The sequence below is a fragment of the Strongylocentrotus purpuratus genome, unplaced genomic scaffold (assembly GCF_000002235.5).
Source record: "Strongylocentrotus purpuratus isolate Spur 01 unplaced genomic scaffold, Spur_5.0 spur5_scaffold_2, whole genome shotgun sequence".
Taxonomy (NCBI): domain Eukaryota; kingdom Metazoa; phylum Echinodermata; class Echinoidea; order Camarodonta; family Strongylocentrotidae; genus Strongylocentrotus; species Strongylocentrotus purpuratus.
In genome coordinates, this window is record NW_022145605.1 from 23,541,727 (window position 1) to 23,564,243 (window position 22,517).

Consider the following 22,517-nt stretch of genomic DNA (forward strand, 5'->3'; position numbering starts at 1 on the left):
TTCTCATTTCGGAGGTGAGGAGGGAGTGTGTTCCATAGTTCAGAGCCATAACTTCACATACATGTACACATAAGTAAATATCGAAAATAAAATACAATATTTTTCTGTTTGACGTAATACTGCAAAAGTTTACTTTATGAGACATCATAACGGGCATAAATGATTTTACAGGCTTATGTGAAATAAAGTGGTAATATACATGTACGTGCTCGTTTGAGCGTGTTTGGGGCGTGCATTGATGCAGGTTCATGCCATAATGTTCTCTGTATCACAATGGCGCCGGTTGGGTGTGTGCGATTCGCTTCATGGTTAACATGTCTTCTTGCAGTCTTACAGTTGAATAGCTGCTACGGTCGTAAGTGATTTTCAGTAGCTTTCATATCTCATAAATTTGTACCGTTTCATTTGAATATTTTATATTTTTCATAGAAATCATATATATATATATATATATATTACTTGAACTTATAAAAATTGTTACTTTTAATTTTGATTTTGAATATTAACAGTATCTTGACCAACCACATTTGTTTAATCATAACTGTATATATTATTTCCGACAGCTTATTTGAACTTGTAACAGTTCTTATTACCAATTTGAATTTGTAGTATATTTACAGTACTCTTATTCAGCAACTCATGATTATTTGTATTCATATACAGTTTCTTTTCCGGCAGTACTACTTTATTTTTTTTTAAATATTTATGTTGATCCTGTTATTTCTTGTTTGTTTTAAAATATGTAATTTGATGTAACAGTGTAATTTTTTGTCACACATTATATGTTTATTTGATGTATTTACATTGTTTCAGATGGCCCCAATGTAAATCAGTCTTGTAACTGTTTGGGCTTTTTTAACCATGTATAAATAAAGATATCAATTCAATTCTATTAACATGTAAAATATTATTTAAATTACAAAGATAATTTATTTTGGCCGTCGTCTTCGGCAAGGAAATATATTTCGAACGTAACTTTTGTTTATGATGACACGTCTGATTTAAAACCATGTTTTAGAGAATAAATGTCTGTTTTATAATTTGTGTTACTTATTACGCAATACATATCAAAACCTGTCAAGAAGAAGGAAAAGTAAGTACCAAGACAATTCAAATCTTTAAAATACGCTATTATATTTGTTTTCTACTTTATTTCTGAAACCGGTCATAGTGAAGAAGAGAACTCTCAAGGATTTTTCTTTCGATTATTTATATTATTAGTTGTTTATTGCGGTGACGGAGGATTATCGACATGAAGTTAATTGTTCTATAATTATATATATTTTACCAAAACACGACAACGAATTCCAAAATCAATGTATATCAAAATGATTAAATCTTGTTACATCATCAGGAAACCTAGTTTTAACTACTGGTGTTACGTTGTACATAGTATACAACGAACTTATCGGTTATTCATATTTTCATTTTTATTTTAAATTTACATTTGCATTCTTTATCATTCTTCAGTGTCTTTTTTTTTTCAAACAGATATTTGAATTATCTGATATATTACAAAGAGAAGGATTAGTTACTCTGATATTTTACATCACATGTCATTCTGTCTGACTACGAGCATGACGATCTTGACCGAAATTGACAACAATTGACAAAATCATGAAAATTATACAAATTCTGGGATTTTCATATTCATCCTATTCACTCCCTACACTTAAGTAAATATCGCACACAGTTTGAGCCTGTTTGGCATCATTTTCGGGAACGTAGTGAAAACTAGTTTGGTGTGATAGGTGCTTCACTTGAACGTCTTGATCTGCAAAGCCTAAAGCGTTGAAGTTGAACGGGAATGAGGAATGGCGAGAACGCTCTGGGTTTTTATAACTCCTGAGTCAGGACGGGATTGCACACGCTCTAGGAGCGCGTTCGAACGCACTAAGAACGAGATGAGGAAGAGTTTAACTGCCTCTGAACGGGGTGGTCGGGTTAACAATTAGTTAGAACAAGTGGCGAACTAGTTAGAATGGGTTTGGACGTATTGGGAACGAGGTAGAACTAGTTAATAATGGGTTTAGCAGACTTCGGACTGGCTTGGACTGCCTAATCTACCCGATCTGAACTTAATATTAACTGGCTGTGGACGGGGGACAAACAAGATGGACGTATTGAGGACTGTTTACGAACGAACTAGGATCGTATTATAGACTCTTTTTTTTTACACCTTCTGCCCCGACCACAACCCGTTTTACGATTTTCTAGTACGGTTCCAGAATGTAGTAAAAACTAGTTTGGTGTGATGGGGGCTTTAACCATGAAGCAAGTCGCACACACTCAACCGGCGCCATTAGGGACTTTTAGATTTGCTTGGACTGATACATGTGACGTCCATTCAAGGCAGTGCATTAAAAGGACGTCGATCGTAGCAATCCCCATTGTCTTCGTGCGAATCTAAAAATCCCTATTGTGATACAGAAAACGTCATAGAATGAACCTGCATCAAAACACGCCCTAAGCACTGTCAAACAAGCACATAATTACATGTTCATGTATAATACCATTCTATTTTAAATCAGCCTGTTCAATCATTTATGGCCGTTGCCATGCGTCATAATATAAACTTTCGCAATCGTTCGTCAAACATAAGAATTTTTTATTTCATTTTTAGATATTTACTTTAAGTGTAGGGAGTGAATAAGGTGAATATGAACATCCCTAACAAGCCCCCGACACACCAAACTAGTTCTCACTACGTTCTGTAAAATGTTCTCAAACGTGCTCAAACTGTCTGTGAACGGAGTTGAACGTGGTAGCAACTGTTAACAATCTGTTCCATAACTTCATGGATGGGTTCGGACTGGCTATACGGAAGGGTGCTCAAGAATTTTGAGCCTGTTCGAAAATTTCCCCGTCCTGCAATCAGACGGAGTGACAACTTACTTAAACCGAGGAGGGCGTACTGCAAACGGACTGATTACCGTACTATGAACGGAATTGCCGTACTTTGATTCTACTTGAAACGTGTTACAACGTGCTGTGGTCGACCATCAATTAGGCCTACTAGCAGCATAAGCCCCCATCACACCAAACTAGTTCTCACTACGCTCTGGAACCGTCCTAGAAAATCGTAAAAACAGGTTATGGTCGGGGTACAATGTGTCAATAATGTCTATAATACGATCCTAGATTGTTCATAAACAGTCCTCAATACGCCGACCTAGTCTGTACCCCGTCCACAGTCAGTTCAAATCAAGTCCAGGTCGGGTTTGCCATTTCAAAGCAGTCCGAGCCCGACTTTATCGGTTTAAACCCGTTCTTAACTAGTTCTACCTCGTTCCCAATACGTATGAACCATTCTAACTAGTTTGCAACGTATTCTAACTAGTTTGTAACCCAACCATCTCGTTCAGGGACACTTCAACTCGACCAAATCTCGTTCTTTAGTGCGTTCGAACGAGCCCCTGAAGGCTCTAGGGCTATAAAAGCCCAGTGCGTTCTTGCTATTCTTTATTTCCGTTCAATTATACTGCTGATAATTGATGCTCGACCACCTCACGCTGTAACACGGTGCTAGTAGGGCCGAAGTACGGCAATTCTGTTTGTATTACGTCCATCTTGTTTGAAGTACGTTGTCATCCCGTCTAATTGCAGGACGGGGAAATTTTGAACAGGCTCTATGTTCTAGAGCACCCTTCCCATCCAAGCCAGTCCGTGCCCGTCCATGAAGTTATTAAACAGATCGTAAACAGTTGCTACTTCGTTCACCCCGTTCCCACACAGTTTGAGCCAGTTTGGCAACATTTTACAGAACGTAGTGAGAACTAGTTTGGTGTCATGGGGGCTTCACTTGAATGTCTTGATCTGCTGTTAATATCCAATACAAAGTATATTACAGTAATAAAAAGTTATATAAGGTTAGTACAGAGTTAGACATCATCAAACAAGCTAATATGTTGAAGTAGAATTTTTTTAATAATATTTGAAATGTGGGTGGGGTTCTCATTTCAGTGTTAAGGAAGGAGTGTGTTCCAAAGTTCAAGTCCAGATTAAACTACACATACACATACGTAAATATCTCCAATGAAATACGACATTCTTCTGTTTGATGTACCACTGCGAATATTAACATTATGACGCATTTTAACGGCCATTTATGATTACAGACTGATGCGAAATGGAATGGTATTATACATATACGCGTATGTGTTCGTTTGAGCGTCGTTGGGGCGTGCATTGATGCAGGTTCATTCCATAACGTTCTCTGTATCACAATGGCGCCGGTTCATTGGATGTGTGCAGGGGCGGCGATTTCTGTTAATGACCGGGGGGACGAAATGCGAATTTTTTTACGAGGATGTTATGCGAGGGAGCGTAGCAACCGAGCGAGATTTTGTTTGCAATTTTATTAGTCTAAACGCTGCACTCTTGGGCCTTCCAGAGCCTAAAAGTGTGTTGCAGTCATTATTCAGTATATGCTATACAATTTGTTTCGCACTTTTTCAAATTTGAGGGGGGACGATCCCCCCCTAGAAAAATTGAGGGGGGATGTGTCCCCCCGTCCCCCCCCCCCCCTGGGATCGCCGCCCCTGGATGTGTGCGATTTGCTTCATGGTTAACATTTCTTCTTGCAGTCTTGCAGTTGAATAGCTGCTACGGCCGTGAGCGATTTTCAATAGCTTTGATATCTCATAAATTTGTACCCTTTCATTTCATTTGTTTTATTTTGTTATAGTAATCATATATATATATAAACATTACTTGAACTTACAACAATTCTTATTTTCAATTTTGATTTTGAATATTTGTAGTTTCTTGACCAGCCACATTTGATTATTCATAATTTCATATATCATTTCCGGCAGTTTATTTGAACTAGTAACAATTTTTACTACCAATTTGAATTTGAAGTATATTTACAGTACTCTTTTCCAGCCACTCATGATTATTTGTATTCATATACATATTATTTTCCGGCGATACTATTCTATTGCTTTTTTTTTTTAAATATTTATCTTGATCCTGTTATTTCTTGTTTGTTTTAAAATTTGTCATTTGGTGTAAAATTGTCATTTTTTTTTGTCACAAATTATATGATTATTTGATGTACTACCATTGTTTTACACGGCCCCAATCATGGAAATCAGTCTTGTTACTGTTTGGGCTTTTTTAACCGTGTATAAATAAAGTTTTCAATTCAATTCTATTAACATGTGAAATGTTATTTGATTTGCAAAGACAATTAACTTTGGCCGTCGTCTTAGGCCAGGAGATATATTTCGAACGTAATATTTGTTTATGATGAAACGTCTGATTTAAAGTGACTTGGTAACATTGTTGAAGGTTGATGAAAAAATTGCTTAATTTGTGTACAAAATGTTACTTACTATATTCCTTCTACTGTACTAACCCTCTGACATGCAAAAAATCCTGAACAAATTCTCAAACCACAAAGATATCTATGGTTTTCTTTGAAGGAGTCAATGTACGACACCCTCTAACAGTGATTAACAGTTAATTATCCCAACCATTTTTGAATTTTCCCAACCGTTTTTCCATGAAAAAAAAAACATAAAACAGGCTATAAAAAATCTGTCAACACTTAAATGTCTGGAATGGAATGTAGAGCAAGTTTATTGCTTTGTTAGATTTCCATTCACCTAAAATGTAATTAAATAGTAATAATATAGTTGGGAGAATTAAGGAATCGATCAGATCAGTTTTTCCAATTTGTACCATGAATAATGATCCGTTTTCACTCAAATTTTCCGATTATCTTTAATTGTACATCTAGCATTGAAGTCACTACCTTAGCACCACTATCTCTCATCTGAACAATGTTACCAAGTCCCTTTAAAAACCTTTCTAAGAGAATAAAATGTCTGTTTTCTAATTTGTGGTAGTTATTACGCAATACATATTAAAAAAAAAGGAAACAAACTATGAAAATTCAAATCTTCATAATAAATTACATACACTATTTTTTTTTCTTCTATTTTATATCTGAAACCGGTCATAGTGAAGAAGAGAACTCTCAATGATTTTTATTTCGATTATTTTTATTATTATTTGTTTATTGCCGTGACGGAGGATTATCTATTATGCTTTGTCATTGGTTATAATTAATTAAATGTATAACTCAGGGGCGGATCTAGCTTTTTGCTAAGGGGGGGGTTTGACCAAAATAATGACGATGCGGAGCATCGTCCACGAGCCGCGAAGCGGCGAGCCGATTTTTTTGGGGGGTGTTTATTTGAACCCCGTAAGTGATGTTTTCCTGGCATCTATTAACACAAGGGAGACCATAAAAAGCAGTGCATGATAACGTCTTTTTAAATCAAGTAACAGTTAAATACACAGTTATATCCAGAGTTATCATGTGTTTGCTTAAGTTACCAGATGAGTTGAATATCTTCTCACAATATTTGCACTTGAAAGGGTTTCTCTCCAGCGTGCGTTCTTTTTTCTTTCTTTCTTTTTTTTTTTTCTTCTTTTTTTCCCTTTTTTTTTTTTTTTTTTTGGGGGGGGGGGGCCCGCCCAAGGGGGGTTTAAACCCCCTAAACCCCCCCCCCCCCGTAGATCCGCGCCTGTAACTCCTCTCTTAATTGGTCGGATGACCTAAGGGTAATTTTATATATCCCATCTTTTAATTGGTTGTCTTCGTAAGGTCCTCCTGGTTGGCTGGTAATATCATGTGATATCTTAGCCTCGTCAGGTGCCGGAGTATTTAAATGCCATGTGCGGGATTTCGTAGTTGAGTTTTATTTCATTCCGTTACCATGTTTAGGATGTGCTGCTAGTTTTACTCGTCGATAGGGCCGCCCAGCCTCTGAGAGAAGCAAGCTAATTTAAAATGTTCTTAAATAATTAATCCTCGTTTGTAACTACAGGAGCTTCGGCTGACTTTTATAATTAATAAAGTGGACTTCAACTGTATATCCGAGCTTTTTTCGTTTTTATTTAGTTTCTGAACTTGTCGTCACCGACTCATTACGGGCCCATTACAATATTGAATCCATTTTGAAAATACAAAAAAAATCCATGAGCACATTAAGCCTGAGCACATTTTCATGCACACACACACTCTATATTCAATACAAACTTTTGAAAATAACAGATTTCTTTTTACATTGGACTATTCATATATCAACTAAATAAAGGCGATCGGCAACTCTTTTTAATTCCCATATTTGTAATAAGTAGGGAAATTCATTCTTACTCTTCCAGGCAAATATTCATCTCTTCCGTACTATAACCGATACAGGTCCCTCATTTTATTTAATAGATTGGACATTTTAAAAAATAACACAGCCTACGTCTATGAAACATGAGAGGGGCACGTTAAACACACAAGGCAAGCTTCAGTAATCCGTCTTAGTTAGATTCGAACCCGTCTTGGTTTGACAGGCAAATGAGCCGACTCGCCTCCTAGATTTTATCCAGACATGCGTGCAAAACATAACTTTTCAACCAGCTTTGACAGACGCACCTCTTATTCAGTTATTTTCTATGATATTTCCCTGCTCTTTATTTCATGTTGCAGAGGCACCCGTTAGTGTACGACTTGTGAATGGTCCATCGCCCAATGAAGGAAGAGTAGAGATTTTGTACAATGACCAATGGAACACCATCTGTGATGATAAATGGAATAATGGTGAAGCAGAGGTTGTTTGTCGTCAGCTTGGCTATGGCACTGATAATGTAACACCAAGGAGTTTAGCCTACTATGGTGAAGGATCCGGACCGATTCAACGAGTCGAGTGCTATGGTTGGGAGGATAGCTGGGAATCCTGTACTGTGTCTTCAGGGAATTCCTCATGTGGCCATTATGAGGATGCAGGAGTAAGATGCGGTAAGCTGAATTTCAACCAGATATGACATACGTATCTTTCATTCAGTTACTTTCTATGATATTTCCCTGCTCTTTATTTCATGTTGCAGAGGCACCCATTAGTGTACGACTTGTGAATGGTCCATCGCCCAATGAAGGAAGAGTAGAGATTTTGTACAATGACAAATGGAACACCATCTGTGATGATAAATGGAATTATGGTGAAGCAGAGGTTGTTTGTCGTCAGCTTGGCTATGGCACTGATAATGTAACACCAAGGAGTTTAGCCTACTATGGTGAAGGATCCGGACCGATTCAACGAGTCGAGTGCTGGGGTTGGGAGGATAGCTGGGAATCCTGTACTGTGTCTTCAGGGAATTCCTCATGTGGCCATTATGAGGATGCAGGAGTAAGATGCGGTAAGCTGAGTTATACTTACTGTTCGCAGGTCGTACTTAAACAACGATATTTCACCATTATTTGCATAGTTTTATTCATATATGCATACATCTAAGTAGTTTGTGTTTTTTTGGTTAGCGGTTAAAAAATAAACTTTTTATGAAATAGAATTATAATTGAATTAACCTCTGCAAGCATAAAAAGCTTATCGTTTTTAACCAGCTATGAAACTTAGCACATCTAATTGAACTATTTCTCTCCAACATTTCCCTCTTTTCCACTTAATGTTGTAGGGACCGACGTTTCCACAACCTTAGATCCATTTCAATGGCCAGCGACAACCACAGACTATTACGGTGGAATCTATAACGTACAGCTCGTAAACGGTCCATCACCCAGTGAAGGAAGAGTAGAGATCTGGTACAATGGCCAATGGAACACTATCTGTGATGACAACTGGAATCTTGAAGAAGCACAGGTTGTTTGTCGTCACCTTGGCTATAGCACGGATAAAGTCGTAGCATGGAGTTCGGCCTTCTATGGACAAGGTTCAGGACCGATTCAACATATCCAGTGTTCTGGTTGGGAGTCTAACTTGGGTTCCTGTTCTCTGACTTCAGGGGATTCCATATGTGGCCATAATGAGGATGCAGGAGTAACATGCGGTAAGCTTTATATAGATATTCCTTTTGTCTGCCTTGCCTTAGGTAAAATATATCAAAGTTACCATCTATAGGCCAGAGGTGTAACAAGGATTGGGTATTCACATCAAATAAGAAAGAGAGATATTCTGATCGGATATCATCCTCGTTATCTCTATAAATCACAATGAAAGGAATTAATGTTCTCAAAAAGAGGCGGAGCGGGGTCCGGTCATTGAGGCCAGTTGCACTAGTGTTATGGGGTCATGGAGCAAGGGGACACTGGTCCAACTTGGTGAATAAAGGTCAAAAAAGCAAGACCGTCAAGTATTGTGAGGATGAGGAAAGGGTGTACTTATATTATTTTACCTCTCCCTCAATTTCTTTTTTTTTTTGGCTGGCTTTTTTCCTATTTGATCGGAGGCATGCTCCTTTGCAGCTAGGTGCACCATTGGGTCTCACCGTTAACCACATCTTCTGATGAATCTTTTTTTTTTCCTTTTTATCAGAGAATAAAGCGTGCACGCACTGATGTAGACTGTTAAATGACAAAATTATATTTTGACGAAAAGTTTAGAGCTGATCATGAGTTCTTCTTTTCTTATTTACTGAAATTATTCTAGCAACGTTCATGTTACTTGGAACTGGCTGTTTGCATGTATATACGTGTTTATATTGTACTTTATTTTTCTGTCTTGATGTCTTGTATTGCCTGTTATTTTTTTTGTAAGGTTTTTCCTTTTTATCAGACTGCAAAACAAATCAGTCAACTTGACTTTTTAACAAGTATCATTTAAATATTTGTTTACTCGGGTAACTGTCTTTTGGGGTCGATGTATATGTTCATGTGCGTTGTTTGTGCATAATTTACTACGTCGATCTTGATAATGAAATTCTTTATTGCCCTTTGTATGACATCGTACAATTGTTAGAATAAAAAACAACCTCGTCATCTGTCCTCAATTCACAAATTTAATCACAGAGCAAATGAGGCGTAAGGGTTGTGCATTGTATCATTCATGATACTGCTTATTCAATTCATAGTGGATGTGTGTCCTAGTATAGTAATTCATTCACTTAACTCTCATTCCAAGAATTGATCCTTCAAATTCCAGCCCGTCACTTTAATAGGTTCTCTGGCAAGACACTAATCCACTTATGCCGCTATCCACCCAGTTGTAGATGGATACCTGGCAACATGCTGGGGTAATAATAATTGCACGGCCTGCAGGAAGAGCAGTAATCTTTTGGCTCCCTTCGGTAAATTAGACCCAATTATTATTTTCATTATTATCATAGGTTACACAAACACCGGCATCACAAACAGAACAACAACATATAGAACATCTCCTCGGGTAATCGGATCAATGTCATTCGTCGGAGTATCCTTGTTTCTCCTAACCATCATCGCTATACTTGCTGTTGTGTTCGTGTGCAATCAACAGAAGGCTTCTCCTTCAGCAGCTATGGGAGTTCAGTTATCCACTCTTACCACTAATTCTGCACCTCAACCAGCATCAACCATGCCCATGCCTGCACCCGTCTCCGTCAATGTACCTATTTAAATGTCGGACAGAAACCCACGTTTGCTTATTAGAAGATTCAGACTGCCATTCTAAAAGGTGTGCCTCACAATTGTTTTCAGTTTGTCCTTGTGATTGCTCTCAGTTGTATATACTTATACATTCAAAATAATCTAGAATGTTATTGTAAATGTTACTGCTATCGTTTTATGGTTTCATTAAAATCTGGTAAGATGTGTTTGGAGTATTTGGATACAGTCTGACAACTTAAATAATAATTGTAATGCCACAAAATATATATATATTCAGTTGAATACGCATGTAGTATGTCGCATTAATATTTTTTTAGATGGTAAATGGTTAAATAAATGTTTATTTAGAGTATATATTGTAAATAAATCTGCTGAGCTTCTCATTTATATCTTACTTTTATTGTAGAATACCATCTATTAAAGGATGTTTTACATTTCAGAAAAATTTATATATCTCGCGCAAATATTATATATTCAAATCATGCGTAGCCCGTTATACAAAATATCTTTATAACGGTGTTCAATCATGGATCAATAAATGTGCCTTATTGCTCAATCAGTTATTCAAATCACATGCGCGATCTTCCACAGAGTAGATTTATATAACGTTACTTTTTTTTTTATAGCTTTTTATGTTCTATTATATTTGCCTTTACCCTCATTATGTATTTTGTTACAAATTATAATTGCTTATCATGATTCATGAACGTGATCATTGGAAAAATGCCTCCAAAAGAATCAAAAGGAACACACGTCAGTGTGTAAGAATTGTTACTGTAAGCAATATACTGTAACTTCCTTTGTTAATAATCATGATTGTTAATAAAGCGATATTTAAACGTGTTTATATATCAATATTCTTCATTCATTCACGGTCGTCTCATGTTTCTTTCCCTTAACTCAAATATAAAGAATATTGTCATTAATAAAAACATCATTCAAATGGATGGGCCGTATAACTATTATTAAAACATTTATTCTTCAATTTAGACATTAGCAAAGCCATATACTCAGTTAAATGATATTAATACCAGACTTATATTCATTTCATGCGATTTGTCCATGTTTTATGGTCGGGGAATTTCCTAGAGTAGACGTTCGAATAACTTTTGTTAATATAACTTTTAATAAGGATATCATTTTTACTCCAATTTATGTTATGGTAAAGTTTCTGTACCTAGTAAACAATTTTCATTGTTTTTTGTATCACGTTTTGAACTATTCGCAAATAATAAAGTCAATTCCCATTGCTGTACATAATTATTGTTATCCTACTAATAAACAGTGTATTTTGGGACTGTTTTCTGTTACATTATCTTACTGCATATTTTGGTATCGCCTTACTCGATAAATACCGGCTTTCAAAAAAAGTAGTATCATCTCTCATGTGTCTTTTGTTTAATGTTCAGTATTTTTCCATAAAATCAAAATATAATAGTGGTGTCTAACTTTCTCATTACATCTGTATCAGAAAGCGATGGAAATTCCACACAGTGGAAACTCAGTATAACGAGATCCTTGGGACTATCAAAATTACCTTTTCATAGCAGGAATCTCGTTATATCAGATTAAGAAACAAAAGAATTTAAAGAAATGGGACCGGAATATTTATTACCTTGTTATATTAGGAATATTGTTATATCAGATCTCTTTATACTGAGTTTCCACTGTAGATTTATTTATTATTTTATCTTACACAAAGGCAGGTGTTAATTATTGTGTATGTAATTACTCCATCTTTTAACAAAATCTCTAAACAGGAAATTCAGCTTTGAAGATTTTTTTCTTCTCGCAGAGCCATATTTTTGAAGTATGAATAAATTAGGAACCAGTACTAAATTGACCTTAGAATTAAACTTTAATAACATTAAAATACTTTCCATTTACTCATTTTGATAATAGCGAAAAGAATAATCCCCTCCTTAGAATACAATATGGTCGAGTAATGGTTGGGTTTAATGAAGAAAGGGCATAATTAAAAATATAGAACCGTTTCTGCGAGAAAAAACTATTCTTCAAAACTGAATTTTCTGTTGAAAGATTGTTTTCTTTTTTTCTAAAGCACTCATGGAAGTGGTTTTTCCATTAAACCTTGCAGAAAGCCTTTTTTCCATATTCATCAAATGTAAAAGCATGACTTAAGGCAAAAAATGACTGAAAATATTGGGGTTTTTCTTCCTCCTTTCGATTTTCATTTGTTTTTATATTACAAGAGGGATACCTTTTCTTGGGTAGTATGCCCTCAGCCATCCCCTGTAAAGTGTATCAGCCTTTACTTTGGCATTGATCCATATTACTTTGACTTGGAGTTAACGCCCTTGTGACCCCAAATAGCCGTCATGTTAAACGTGTCCGTTAATATTGTTATACATTGTGTCAAAAGTATTCCATTTAAATACATGTACTTGAATGCATATAATCACACAATGGTAGTCTTGTGCATCATATCAAAAGCTTATATCACACTACATTATGTTGAAGTATAATTCTAACACTTGCATGGTTATATCCATTGCTGGCATTAATGGGTTGTGACTTTTTTTTTCAAAACATTGTTGCTTCGTGAAGCGCGTATGGATACGTTTTATCAAACAATTTTGATAGCACCACACGTCTGCTTTATGGGAGGGGTTCTGGCCTTCCATTCAAGGGATGGACTGAGGTCCCTTTCTCCGACAATAGGGACTTTTAGATTTGTGTGGACTGATACGTGTGACGTCCATTCAAGGCAGTGCATTAAAAGGACGTCGATCGCAGCAATCCACAATGGTCGTTGTGCAAATCTAAAAGTCCCTAATGAGTCAAACAGCCATCGAGTCAAAGATGGGGTTATAGTAGGAAAACTGTATCAAATCCTTCCTAGCCTCCTTTACCAGTCTGCCACCGATGTAATCTAGAGACATTTTTAACCGATGACATTAAATCAATCAGAGCACATTGAAAAAACTTTTTAATTTACGTCCTAAAACAGTATTTTCATATTAAGAATTGATTAGGATTTACATCTTCACTCTGTATCCACTAGGTCTCCAATGTCATCAAAACAAAGTCAATGAGTTTGCTAGCATACTGCCCCGTTTCACACCCACCCACATACACTACCTGAAGAGAGATTTACGCCCTTTCACATGTTTAAGGAACTTTAACGATCGTCATCCTCCTTATAGTGATTTCAATGAGACACAGAGAGAGAGAGAGAGGGGGGAATAAAGAGAATTCTAGTTGAGACAACATATATAATATAAGTTTTGTAAAGATATATCAGTATTCAAACTAAAAAGATTGTATTGTATATATTCCATTGTGAAAGACTAGACTCACGTTCAATTTCTTATTTTGCACGACACCACGTACTGTGAGGTTGCTATTGTGACGTAGCGCAATGAACCTTGGGTATTGTGTGTATGATTTGTTTTATTTTATGTTACCATTGTGACGTTGTGTCTTGAATTCAAGAAATATTCAGCATTGTGCGGGGGGTACCACTGTGGCGCACCGCAATAGCAGGAACTCTGTGTATACTACATTTATAGTTGTTGTGCGAGTGATAATTAAGTCGTGCGTACTTACGTTCATTGCATCAAAATGGCACCCGGTAATATGCCATGCTCGTTTTGGTGGCGACTTATTGGCGTACTTCTCTGGTTAAATAGTGTGTACAGTCGTAAGTAAAATCTTATTACATACCTTACATATGTGTATATAATTGTTTTTGCTTTTGTGGCGACTTATTTTCGTACTTTTCTGGTTAGAGTTTACTTTCCCATAGTTTGTCATCCAGCCATGCAGTGGCGGATCGGGGGGGGGGGGGCCGGGGGGCCCGGGCCCCCCCCCCCCCCCCTCCCCCTTGAGAAAAAAAATCATGTAAAATCACGTGATTTTTACCTTGTTGGGGGGTTGGCCCCCCCCCCCCCCCCTGGCGCTCAAGGGGGGGGGGGGGGTGCAATTTGAATTTTTTTTTGAGGATCAAAAAAAAAAATGTGCTCACTACCCCCCCCCCCCCCCCCCCCCCCCCCCCCCCCCCCACTGAGCGACTTTTCGGCCGGCGCGATTTTCAAATTTTCGGGAGCAAAACAAAAAAAAGTTGGGCCCCCTCCCCTAAGAAATCCTGGATCCGCGCCTGCAGCCATGTTAAGTGTTGTTGAAACATACCATATTATAAGTAATAAATTATACCACTCATGTCATCAATCAAATAAAGTATTTTATCATCTTCACGATTCTGTATAGGCTTACACCGGTAGTGTAGTTAACTATCAATATTCGGTTTTTAAATCAAATGGAACATTGTGATTTTTTTATCATTATACCTACTATAAAGGCAGAACAACTGTTATGGTCTAAGGCATTTCGAAAACGTGTAGAAGATATACCAGTGCTGTCAATTGTCATAGGCATAAGCCTTGTGACGTAAAGTAGGCAGTATTCGGAGTGTAGGATATTGTCTTGCAATATCATTATTAGCTTGAAATTATATGACGATATTCAAATTACATTTTGGTGTAAATATGAATTTATTTTATGCAACCACTTCAACAAACCCGAAAATACTGTGAATAGCAATCAGTCACACTAATAATTACGTATGTATTTGCAGTATTGAAAATTTGTAACAGGATAGTGTTTATTATCAGAATTTGAGAATGAGAGGAAGGACCTGATGTATATCGAAGTGAATGCACGCTCCTTTTATGTGTCTTCATTGTGTCGGTATCTTGGGCCGTTGGCCCTTCATAGGGGAAATATAGCCGTACTCATTCCTCTTCTGACAATTTTGGATCGGCCCCTGTCTGGCTAAAGAGTGCAGTGTTGCATCTTGTCGACTCCGATTCGCAAAAAATAGAATTTAGTCGATAATCTTGTAGGTTGAGTTATGAATTTTTTTTTTTTTTTTTCCAAATTGCCCAAAATAAAACTATTAATGGACCCTTCAAGGCCACTGATGTTTCTTAGCTCAAAAGCCCTTCTGAAAGGTCGTGATGTGACATTGCTGAAAACTCTTTGAATCTTCCCCCCCCCCTTTTTTTTTTTTTGTATGCAGTCAAACTAGGAATGTTATGTGAAATAACACGAACGCAACCACGTCTGACAGATCAACTAAAGGAACGTGTGATCATCACACTAACTTATTACGTAATCTGAATATGAAGATTGTAGAATATATACATGTACCATTTATTGATCGTTTTAGATACAAACACTGTGATTGATATACTAAATATCAAGAAACACGGGCAGAGGTACATGGTTCAATAAGCATAATGTTTTGGCGGTAGCATTTAGTGCGATGGATGCCCATTAAGATACCAACTAACTAAAATAGGTATGATTTTAGTAAATGCGTTAAAAACTTTACCAGGTCAGCTTTAAGATAGATTCTAAACATCGGCTGATTGGTCTACATATTGATTGTAAATTATTATGGAAAGCCCACACCGATTTCTTATGTAAATTATTTCGAAAAAATGTTGGTGTTATCAAAAGACTTACACATTATTTCCCCTATTTTGTATGGACCTTATATTCTACGTTATTGCTAATATACCTAACTTATGGAACATGAGCGTTGATAAATTGAATCCATTTTAAAGATACAGAATAGAGCCATGAGGACACTAAACCTCTGCACATTTCCATGCATATACAAACTCTATGTTCCATACAAAATTTCGAAAAAAATAGACTTCTATTTTCGTTGGAATATTAATGGTTCAACCAACAAGGCGATCGGTAGAATTTTTCTATTCCTCTGTTTGTAAAAAGTGGTAAAATTCATTCAAAAATCCTATTTTCATCTCTCCATTATGCGTACAGTTTTTGCTCTCAAAATAAAAACCTAAACAGGTCCCTCATTTTCTTCAATAGATAGCAAAACTGGCATAGCCTACGTCTATGAAACATTAGAGGGGCACGTTAACACACAAAGCAGGCTTCAGTAATCCGCCTTGGTTAGATTCGAACCCAACCTGGTTTGACAGGCAACTGAGCCAACTCGCCTCCTAGATTTTATCCAGGCATGCGTGCAAAACATAGCTTTTTAACCAGCTATGACAGACGTACTTATCATTCAGTTATGTTCTATGATATTTCCCTGCTCCTTATTTCATGTTGCAGAGGCAACCTATAATGTACGACTTGTGAATGGTCCATCGCCCAGTGAAGGAAGAGTAGAGCTTTTGTACAATGGCCAATGGAACACCATCTGTGATGATTACTGGAATCTTGAAGAAGCACAGGTTGTTTGTCGTCAGCTTGGCTATGACACTGATAATGTAACACCAAGGAGGTCAGCCTACTATGGTGAAGGATCCGGACCGATTCAACGAGTCGATTGCTGGGGTTGGGAGTCTAACTTGGGCTCCTGTTCTCTGTTTTCAAGGGATTCCGCATGTAGACATTATCAGGATGCCGGAGTAAAATGTGGTAAGCTTATACTTCCTTTTCGCATGACGAGTAATTACTATAATCAGTAACAACAGAAAGAGGACACTCTTTATTTTTCTAAATTTTTCTCTTAAACCCTCAAAAAGATATAATAAGATTTGTAATTAGATTAAAGGAAAAATTTATACTTAACCAGCATTAATAACGATCAATTTTGTTAACGTCCACGCTTGAGTGGGCACCATCATTTTACAGTTCGAAGGTCTGATTAAGAAAATTGCAAAATAAGAGTAAGTAGCCATTCAATTATTGATGAACATGTGCATCTTTATTAAAGACCATAAATTTAACATAAATTTAACAATAGAAACAAAGAGTGAAAACATTGAGATGAATGATCTTTGGATGTTATCCCTAGTCTAAGGACTGCATGATTTTGATAGGCACGGTCAAGATGCTTCTCTTTTCCATCTAGGATCATGGAGGACGAGCCATAGGATACATGTATTGCTCATCAACATTTTAATGGCCACAAGCTCAATTTTTTGCAATTTTCTGTAAGAGACTTGTTAATTTATAAGTGGCAATGCTCACTTATGGATAAATGGTATGATTCGAATTACATATCATCTTTTTGAGGATTAATTTGATGTTACTTTAATATATGAACGATAAGTCAAAATTAAATACTTACTCGAAAATCTTAACTATAAATTGTTCCCCTTTCGTTTCTTGTTTTGCTGAGTGTGTTTCAGTAAAAGATAGGACTATTTTACATACATGTACAATAAAAACTATGGACAATTTAAAGTGATCGGTGTCATCTTTCTTATCACTCTAAAAGCGCAACACAAAAATTGATCTTGGAAGTGGCATTGGAAATGACATTGGTTAATTGGGGGAGACATGAGTTACACTACCGTAATTATTTCCGTTAAAAACAACTCAATGGCACTGCTAATACCCTCGGGTATGTCTCATAGAATTGATGTTCGAATTACATAATATGACTTTCTCATGTTCGCACATTTTAATAGGTGACGCATGAGGCTACTAGTTTCTATCCTGCACAATCTATACTTGGTAAATGATATAAAAGAAGACCGTGATGGTAGGTGACGGCGTTGTGTCAAGATCTGCTCGTCATTCCGTCGTCACCCTCTTTATAATGATTCAAATGAGTAACAGAGAGAGGCAGAGAGAGAGAGGGGAGAGAGAGAGAGAAAGAGGGAGAAAGAGTGGAGGCAGAATGGTACTAGTTGAGACAAAATATGATATAATATAAGTTTTGTAAAAAATACGTCAATATTTAAATTAACAAGATTCGATCGTACATATTCAATCGTGAAATACTCAGCTCGATTTCAATTCCTCTCTTTGCACGCCACCACTGTGAGGTTGCTGTTGTGACGTACGGGCAATGAACTTTGGGTATTGTGTGTACGATTTTTTTATTTATTTTTTTTTTTTGGGGGGGGGGTAATGTTACCATTGTGACGTTACGCCTTGAATGAAAAAATATAACAGCTTTGTGGCACACTGGAATAACAGACAGTTCGTGTATATTGCATTTATGGTTGTTGTGTGACAGATAATAGGGACTTTTAGATTGAGTAAACGAGAACGACGTGAACTTCCACTAATCATGCGTGTCCATGGCAAGCTGTTTAAAATTTATTCCTATTTCTTGATATCAAGAATTCAATTTAGCCTCGGTTAGACTCAAACCCACCTTGGTTTGACAGGCAACTCTGAGCCAACTCACCTCCTAGATTTTATCCAGGTATGCGTGCAAAACATAGCCTTTTAACCAGCTATGACAGACGTACTTATCATTCAGTTATTTTCTATGATATGTCCCTGCTCTTCATGTCATGTTGCAGAGGAACCGACTGTACGACTTGTGAATGGTCCATCACCCAGTGAAGGAAGGGTAGAGATTTTGTACAATGGCCAATGGAACACCATCTGTGATGATTACTGGAACCTTGAAGAAGCACATGTTGTTTGTCGTCAGCTGGGCTATAGCACCGATAATGTCGTGGCAAGGAGTTCAGCCTTCTATGGTCAAGGATCAGGACCGATTCAACGAGTCGCGTGCTGGGGTCGGGAGTATACCTGGGAATCCTGTCGTGTGTCTTCAGGGAATTCCTCATGTGGCCATTATGAGGATGCAGGAGTAAGATGCGGTAAGCTGAATTATACTTAATGTTCGCAGGCCGTACTTAACCCTAAAAAGGCCGGGCTATTTGAGGTCTTAGTACGGCCGGGGGGGGCATTATGACCCCCCCCCCCCTTCTTAAGATCTCGGCCGCGAAGCGGTCGATCGCCGCAAAAATTTGCACGCATTTCAAGTGAAGTGTATAGAATAATATCATAATTTCAATTTTTTGAAAAATTCACTCATTTGCATATTTATGGTAATTTATGCAAATATAGTCATAAAAATCACATTTTTACCCATAAGTCATATATTGTTCATATTTAAGCCATCTTTTTCACTACATATATTTATTAGACCATTCTAAATGATAATACGACAAAAAAAATTGGAAGAGCCAGCTTATTCCTTATGTTATTCATTGTTTTGATAATTTCTTATGTATTTCATTGTTTTTAACTTATCTATTTCATTGTTTTATTTTTGTTCTTACTAGAATTCCACTATTGTGACTCCCAAAACAACCACTTAAACTTTAAGCAAGACCCAATAACCCATGTTTGATCTGTTTTTAGGAAAAATGACTTTTCCATATGTTTTGTACATAAATCACGAAAATGAGCGATTTTCGGGCTGACATGCAAAGACAAAAGGTCACGTGACCTTGTAACCGTAGGTCCGATTTTCAAAAAAATCTTTTCTTTTAAAAGTTGCGCAAGACTCGAAAGAAAAAAGTCAGCGAGCGGCGGGGCGCCATCCATATGCGTTCCCGAGCAATCGGAAAAATCGTGGAGGGGGGCCCATAATGCCCCCCCCCCCGCCTTATTAGGGTTAAACAACGATATTTCACCAGTATTCGCTTTGTTTCATTCATAATAATAATAATTGTTTCGTTCTTTCTTTTTAGCGGTTAAAAAATAGAAATGTTATGCATTAGAAATACAATTGAATTAAACCTCTTCAAGCATAAAGATCATATAGTTTTTAACCAGCTATGAAACACGTAAACATGATGGAGCTATTTTTCTCTGACATTTCCCTCTTTTCCACTTAATGTTGAAGGGATTGACATTTCCACAACGACCTTAGATCCATACCGATGGTCAACGTCAACCACAGGATATTATGGAGCAAAACCAGGAGCATCTCCTCGGCTAATCGGATCAATGTCATTCGTCGGAGTGTCCTTGTTTCTCCTAACCATCATCGCCGTAGTTGCTGTTGTGTTCGTGTGCAGTCAACAGAAGATTTCCCCTTCAGCAGCTATGGGAATGCAACAGTTAACTACTCCTACCACTAACCCTGCACCTCATCCAGCATCAACCATGCCCATGCCTGCACCCGTCTGCGTCGATGTACCTGTTTAGATTATGGACAGAAACCCACGTTTGCTTATTAGAAGATTCCGACTGCCATTCTAAAAGGTGTGCCTCACAATTGTTTCCAGTTTTCCCTTGTGATTGCTCTCAGTTGTATATACTTATACATTCAAATAATCTAGTATGTTATTGTAAATGTTACTGCTATCGTTCTATGGTTTCATTAGAATCTGGTTAGATGTGTTTAGAGTATTTGGATACAGTCTGACAACTTAAATAATAATTGTAATGCCACAAAATATATATATATTCAGTTGAATACGCATGTAGTATGTCGCATTAATATTTTTTAGATGGTAAATGGTTGAATAAATGTTTATCTAGAGTATATATTGTAAATAAATCTGCTGAGCTTCTCATTTATATCTTACTTTTATTGTAGAATACCATCTATTAAAGGATGTTTTACATTTCAAAAAATTTGATATATCTCGCGCAAATATTATATATTCAAATCATGCGTAGCCTGTTATACAAAATATCTTCCAAACGGTGTTCAATCATGGATTAATAATTGTGCCTTATTGCTCAATCAGTTATTCAAATCACAAGCGCGATCTTCCACAGAGTAGATTTATATAATGTCAATTTTTGTTAAAGCTTGTTATGTTCTATTATATTTGCCTTTACCCTCATTATGTACAGAATTACAAATTATAATTGCTTATCATGATTCATGAACATGATCATTCGAAAAATGTCTCCAAAAGAATCAAAAGGAACACACGTCAGTGTGTAAGTATTTTTACTGTAAGCCATCGCTTGAAATAATTCTTGTACTGGATTGTGAATTATCATGGAAAGCGCGTGATAGAATGATAATAACTATTGCCGTAATAAATTACAGTAGTATGCTGCAATACTTGATTAAAAGTGCGCTAAATACTTTTTCATATTATATCTTCTCATATGATTATATTCTATATGTATATTTCGCATTTAGGGAACACTGTCTGTTGCAGCCACAATGGGATTGATCCATATTACTTTGAAATGGTGCTAATAACACCCTTGCGACCCCAAACAGACGTCATGTTAAACGTGGACGTTAATATCGTTGTACCGTGTGTCGCACGTATTAAATCACAACAAAATGTGACGTATTTAATAGCAATATGCATTATCAACAATAAAACATTACCTGTGCTTTTCCTATTTTCTACTTTTAAAAACTCATAAATTCAATATACTGTAACTTCCTTTGTTAATAATCATGATTGTTAATAAAACGATATTTAAACATGTTTATATTTCAAATTTCTTCATTCGTTCACGGTCGCCACATGTTTCCTTCCCTTAACTCAAATATAAAGAATATCGTCATTAATAAAAACATAATCCTAATTGGATGGGCCGTATAACTATCATTAAAACATTTATCCTTCAATGTAGACATTTAAAAAGCCTTATACTTAGTTAAATTATATGAATACCAGACTTATATTCATTTCATGCGATTTTTCCATGTGTTATGGTCGGGGGAATTTCCAAGACGTTCGAATAAATTTTGTTTATATAACTTAATAAGAATATCATTTTTACTACAATTTATGTTATGGTAAAGTTTCTGCACCTAGTTAACAATTTACTTTGTTTTTTGTATCACGGTTTGAACTATTCGCAAATAATAAAGTAAATTCCCATTGCTGTACATAATTAATGCTATCCTGCTAATAAACAGTGTATTTTGGGATTATTATCTGTTACATTATCTTACTGCATATTTTGGTATCGCCTTACTCGATAAATACCGGCTTTTAATAAATGTAGTATTATCTCTCATGTGTCTTTTGTTAAATGTTCAGTATTCTTCCATAAAATCAAAATATAATTGTGGTGTCTAACTTTTTCATTACACCTGTATCAGAAAGCGATGGATATAAATTATGTACAGTGGAAACTCAGTATAACGAGGTCCTTGTGACCATTAAAAAATACCTTGTTATAGCAGGAATCTCGTTATATCAGATTAAGAAACAAAAGAATTTAAAGAAATGGGACCGGAATATGTATTACCTTGTTATATTAGGAATATTGTTATACACTGTTGGTGATAAGGGTGGAATAATTATTTTACCCCAATTTATTAAATGATTTGACAATGATTTATTTCTAGTAGATCTAGATAAAAGTATACATTCTCAGATTTAATTGAATGACAATTGGGGAGTGTTTGTTTTGCGTGATTGCTAAAGTATTTGTGTGCTACAATACT

The 22,517-nt window shown here is 36.4% G+C and overlaps 1 protein-coding gene across 1 annotated transcript; it reads left to right on the forward strand.

Annotated features, from left to right (window-relative positions):
* Positions 1 to 273: 273 nt before the first annotated feature.
* Positions 274 to 22,084, forward strand: LOC752787 (deleted in malignant brain tumors 1 protein). The gene is made up of 6 exons (XM_030991133.1): positions 274 to 355; positions 7,496 to 7,804; positions 7,894 to 8,202; positions 8,476 to 8,847; positions 10,123 to 10,192; positions 20,092 to 22,084. The coding sequence occupies exons 1-6, from the start codon at positions 274 to 276 to the stop codon at positions 20,288 to 20,290; spliced, it is 1,341 nt and encodes a 446-aa protein (XP_030846993.1). The 3' UTR covers positions 20,291 to 22,084.
* Positions 22,085 to 22,517: the final 433 nt, after the last annotated feature.

What these genes read in the sequence shown, in the direction of transcription:
- LOC752787 (XM_030991133.1), top strand. Translation starts at nt 274, where the DNA reads ATGGCGCCGGTTGGGTGTGTGCGATTCGCTTCATGGTTAACATGTCTT. An exon ending in GGATGCAGGAGTAAGATGCG is followed by an intron (nt 8,203 to 8,475) that starts GTAAGCTGAGTT and finishes TTAATGTTGTAG; the next exon opens with GGACCGACGTTTCCACAACC. An exon ending in CCTCGGGTAATCGGATCAAT is followed by an intron (nt 10,193 to 20,091) that starts GTCATTCGTCGG and finishes AATCGGATCAAT; the next exon opens with GTCATTCGTCGGAGTGTCCT.